The sequence below is a fragment of the Vigna unguiculata genome, chromosome 9 (assembly GCF_037176805.1).
Source record: "Vigna unguiculata cultivar grain cowpea cultivar isolate G323 ecotype 2 chromosome 9, ASM3717680v1, whole genome shotgun sequence".
Classification (NCBI taxonomy): domain Eukaryota; kingdom Viridiplantae; phylum Streptophyta; class Magnoliopsida; order Fabales; family Fabaceae; genus Vigna; species Vigna unguiculata.
In genome coordinates, this window is record NC_140800.1 from 44,750,721 (window position 1) to 44,755,175 (window position 4,455).

Below are 4,455 nucleotides of genomic sequence, written 5' to 3' on the forward strand. Positions count from 1 at the left end.
TTAGCTCGCAGTGCATGGGAGAGAAGAAAAGATGCGTGGAAGGTTTCTCCCAATAAATCGTTTAAATAAAAGAAATAAAAAAAATGTAAAAGAGATAAAGAAAAAAAAAAGGCTCTAAAATTCTATGTTAAACCACACACGAAACCTACTTCATTCTATTTCGATCTGGCAAGCGAACGGATAAACGGGAAAAAGTGGCTTCGAGTTCAGCACCAACCAGAAAGCTCATTCAACATTAACCCAGAAAAAGAAAAATACTATAAAGAAATTAGAACATCCAGCAAAACACTACTTAACATAATAATCATAATAATGCACACATATCCAAATGCTGTCGGTGTCAAGCAAAGCACACCACAGTCACGGCAAAACGAAAATGAAAATGAAAATGTATGTGCTCTAGAATTGAAAGGTGACAATGAGTTTAGTTTACCAATAAAATCAAAAATACCGATGAAAATCTGAATTGACATTCGGATAACACAAAACAACTATCCCCGGCCCATTTAATTTCATGCACTAGAATCATTGGCATAATCATTCTTTTAAGAATTATTAACTACTTTTTCCTTCTAGCTAGCTAGCTACTTCAGCTTGCATCAAGTTCAATGGATGTACCGAGGAGCAACCATAACCAATAATTCCAAGCAGACTCAATTAATGACAAAAAATAAGAGAGAAAAAAAGACTCGGTTTCTTCAATTACTGTCCGCATAGATAGAGAAAGAGACGTCTTTAGGACCTTGGGGGTTGGAAGAATTGTGTACCAGACATGAAAGCATTCAGCGGAGCGGGGTAAAGTGAAGGGTCAAACAGGTTGTTTCCACCGGCTGTTGTGGCCGTGGCTGCGGCTGCGGCGGTTATTAAACCAAAATGTCGGGGTTCACCACCGGAGGAACCCTCAGTAACTGCACTGGTGTAAGAACTTTCAGGACCTTGATCGTAGAGAATTCCCTTGAAAACATGCCCTCCGATGTTGACAGAGGTTTGATACGCGCACTGTTCATCCGAAGCGTCCACTGCGCTCACTCTCACACACCGAAACACAGCCGAAGTGCTCACTTCAGATGGGAATTGCCCCAGCTCTAACCCTAAGTACAACCAAATCACACAAATTAATTAAATCAAACAATTAATCATACAAAAAATAAAACTAGACTAATTAATTGTGTGTGTCTCTGTGCCCTCTACTTTTCCGCTATCATCACAGAAGGAAAAAAGGAAAAAAAAAAAAAATCATGGCAACTCTCACATGGATGGAACTCAAATAGTTTCGTCAGTTTTACTTAGAAACAGTGATGGAATATGGAAAAAAGAAGAAAGAGAGAGGGCAGAAAAAACAAGAGCGAAATGTGATGGGTGACCAAGGAGCATCGTTGCATTTTCATTGTTTCAGTCAAATACTGTGGACTAGTTAGGGGTATTTAGTCATAGAATAAAAGACTAGAATCAATGTTACATCGAGATCTCAGTGCATCATCGTCATCATCTGTGTGTAGTAGTGGTAACAGACTGGTTCCAAAAGAGTACATGGTTATCTGAAGAAAGTTACATTTATAGACAGAAGAGAGACAAAATTAATTAAACAATTTAATTTTTTTGATCTGAAGTGAGTATGATAGTGTAATGTGAAAGTTATAACCTGCGATGGGTTGTGGAGCGGAGAGGAGTTGAGTGTCTGTATGGTATCGTTTGGGAATATTGTGTGGACGAAATTGTTGTGGGTTGTGCAAGGCAGCGAGTTGTTGTTGTCGTTCGCGGCGTTTGGCTGCTGGAACCCAAGTGCTCTTAACGTGGGTTTGGCACTGAAACCCTCGGGTCTTACAGCAGGTTCTGCATCTGAGATGTGTACAATCTTTCTTGGCTTGGTTACCACAGTCCTGACAGTTCATGCCGCTGCTTCCTGCACCTCCGGACCTCATGACAGTTAATCCAAATCTCGTAGACTCATCAGACACACAGAGCGAAACCTCCTCCTCGTTCACGCTCGAGCAGTTCCTGCGACTAGGACCCACTCCAAACGCAAAGTAGTTGCTCAGGTTTTGGGGTGCAGCTTGAGCCTGATACGACTCTGGCCATATCTCGAACCCCTTGTTGTAGATCTCCTCGTTCCTGAACAACAATAGGTTATTCCCGCTGTTGCTGTTGTTGGTGTTGTTATTGTTATCTCCTTTTTCCACCTCTCCCTCTTCCTTGTTTTGTGGACCTCCCCTTCTAGTTCCACCTAGAGAGAAGAACCCGGCCATTTGTTGCACCCCAAAGCTGAATCGATTTTCCCCAATTCAGACACAATATCCATAGCAGAACCTTCGCCCAATCTTTAAATCTTTTACCCAAGATCGGGGCTACAGCTCTGAATTCTGGGTTAATTAAGGCTACCCTTGCACATACAAAAAAAAAAAAACAAAAAACACTGCTAGGTTTGCTTACTGCTTACTACTAGTAATTTTTTACCCGATCGCTTTCTTTCTCTCTTTTTTTTTTTTTGTCTTATTCACGCTGAGTATGTGGGTGTGATGTGTTGTGTGGTGGGGCGTCTGAAATATGATCTTTCTCTGGGCTGGTTGAGTTTTTGCAGCTTTTGGGGGAAACTGTTTCTCACCAAAAAAAGAAAAAGACGTGAATTAAAGAAAACACAGGAATTATCAAATGAGTAAAGAAGAGAGGATGCGGAGTTGGTGAAACTGAATTCCCTTAGAAGCAATTATGGCACGGAATTAGAGCTTCTGCTACGCCGCCACGGTAACTGCACCCATCTACTCTACTGTATAAGTCTCATTTATGAATTACGTCTCACCAATCCCACACTATCTCTCTCTCTCTCTACCTCTTTGCTTTTCTAGTTTAGACTTTAGACTGCTGTATCCTACGCTGCACAAGAGGAATTCAAGCTAGCTTTGCTTCCATGGTGTCTTGCCCTGTCTAACTGGGAGTGTGGTAGTACTGTCATGTGTGTGAGAGAGAGAAAGAGAGGGTGGTGGTGGTGGTGGTGGTGTGTGTCATGTGTGCGTGGAGGAACATGAAAATCTATCACTTACCATTTTCTCTACAGTTCTCTTTCAGTTTCAATAAATCTCGGCCGGGATGAGTGAACCACAACTGTGCTTTGACCATCCAACGGACACCACTCCCCCACGTGTCATATCACCAGCTTTTGCTTATTCGTCCTTGCACCGGAAAACCCGCTGGTACTTTCTCTGACCCTCCCCATAAATTATCATTTTTTTTTTCTCTCATTTTTAACGTCTCTCAACCAATCTTCCCCACTGTGGAATACTAGTACTGTGCATCATCACCCAACCATCAACATGCATCTACGTCCCTCCTTTCACCACTTTCCTCTCCATCACCGCTCAAATCTATATCCAACGGCTCTCCCAACTCTTACCCTAGCATAATAAATACTCATTTTCTAACTCATTTCTTATTCAATATCATAAAGATTTTTTTTTTCTATTTTCTTTGTCTACAAATTTAAAAAAAAAAATTATTAACTGTTATAAAAGATGTTTAATAAAAGTAAATAGAAAGGTTGTTTTTTTATTTTGGAAATGGAGTTTAAATAGTGTGGGGTAGGTGTTGGGAGTATTTATGATTTGGTTTACTACTCCTGCTGTGTTATCTGTCCCATGCCTCGTATTCCACCTCAAAATTCTTGGCATAATGATTATATGATTGACTCGAAATGTGGCATAATAATATGTTAATGGATGGAAAATTCATTGGGGGCATTAGAAAAAGAGTTTCGCGGTGAGAGGTCAACACCTGTGATGCAAAATTTGGCCAGACATAACCCAGCAAATACATCCCGTGTCCTCTACATGGAAATCGCTAACAAGTGGGGTACTCCAACCGTCTTCATTTTCAGCAACTCCAAAAACACCAAATTAAATGCATTCATTTCTATTTTCTTTTCCTTTCTCTTTCCCTCATTCTGCATATCTACGTGCATATCAGGTTTAAATTAAGATTGCACCAACTTTCAGCTACAATTTTTATTACCTTATTTTAATTATTCATACACTATTATGTGCATTTTTAATTCACATTGGTACTTACGAATTGACGAATCCTAAAGGAGTTAAATTGTTGACTTGGTGAAAAAATAATTTTTGTTTATACACATAATGGTTTTTGAGTTGACAATGTAGTCAATAATCATGCACGTTTCCCTTATTTTGCGAGAATGTGTTGTCGCTCATGAACCGATGATCTAATTTCTTACAGCGTGTGTAGCAAGTCGTTAGTAGTATATAGTTTTTCTTTGTTTGTATTTATTACAGAAGCATATAAGTAGTAGAATATGATTTTGTTTGCTCCTCTTCCGAATTTATAGCAGCAAATGCTGGAATTATCAGACTCACAAGACAACAAAACAAGTTTGGTGTGGGTTAAGGATCAAAGCTACATACTCAAAATAGAAGCATATTAAAAAAAAATACTAAGGCTTGTTCT

The 4,455-nt window shown here is 39.6% G+C and overlaps 1 protein-coding gene across 1 annotated transcript; it reads right to left on the bottom strand.

Moving 5' to 3' along the window:
• Positions 1-229: 229 nt before the first annotated feature.
• LOC114162580 (protein SHI RELATED SEQUENCE 5-like) lies at positions 230-3,055 on the bottom strand. Its single transcript, XM_028046512.2, has 2 exons — positions 1,643-3,055; positions 230-1,091 (listed from the first exon to the last, which is right to left on the bottom strand). Exons 1-2 carry the CDS (start codon positions 2,244-2,246, stop codon positions 736-738), a joined length of 960 nt encoding a protein of 319 aa, XP_027902313.1. The 5' UTR covers positions 2,247-3,055; the 3' UTR covers positions 230-735.
• Between the last annotated feature and the right edge of the window lie 1,400 nt (positions 3,056-4,455).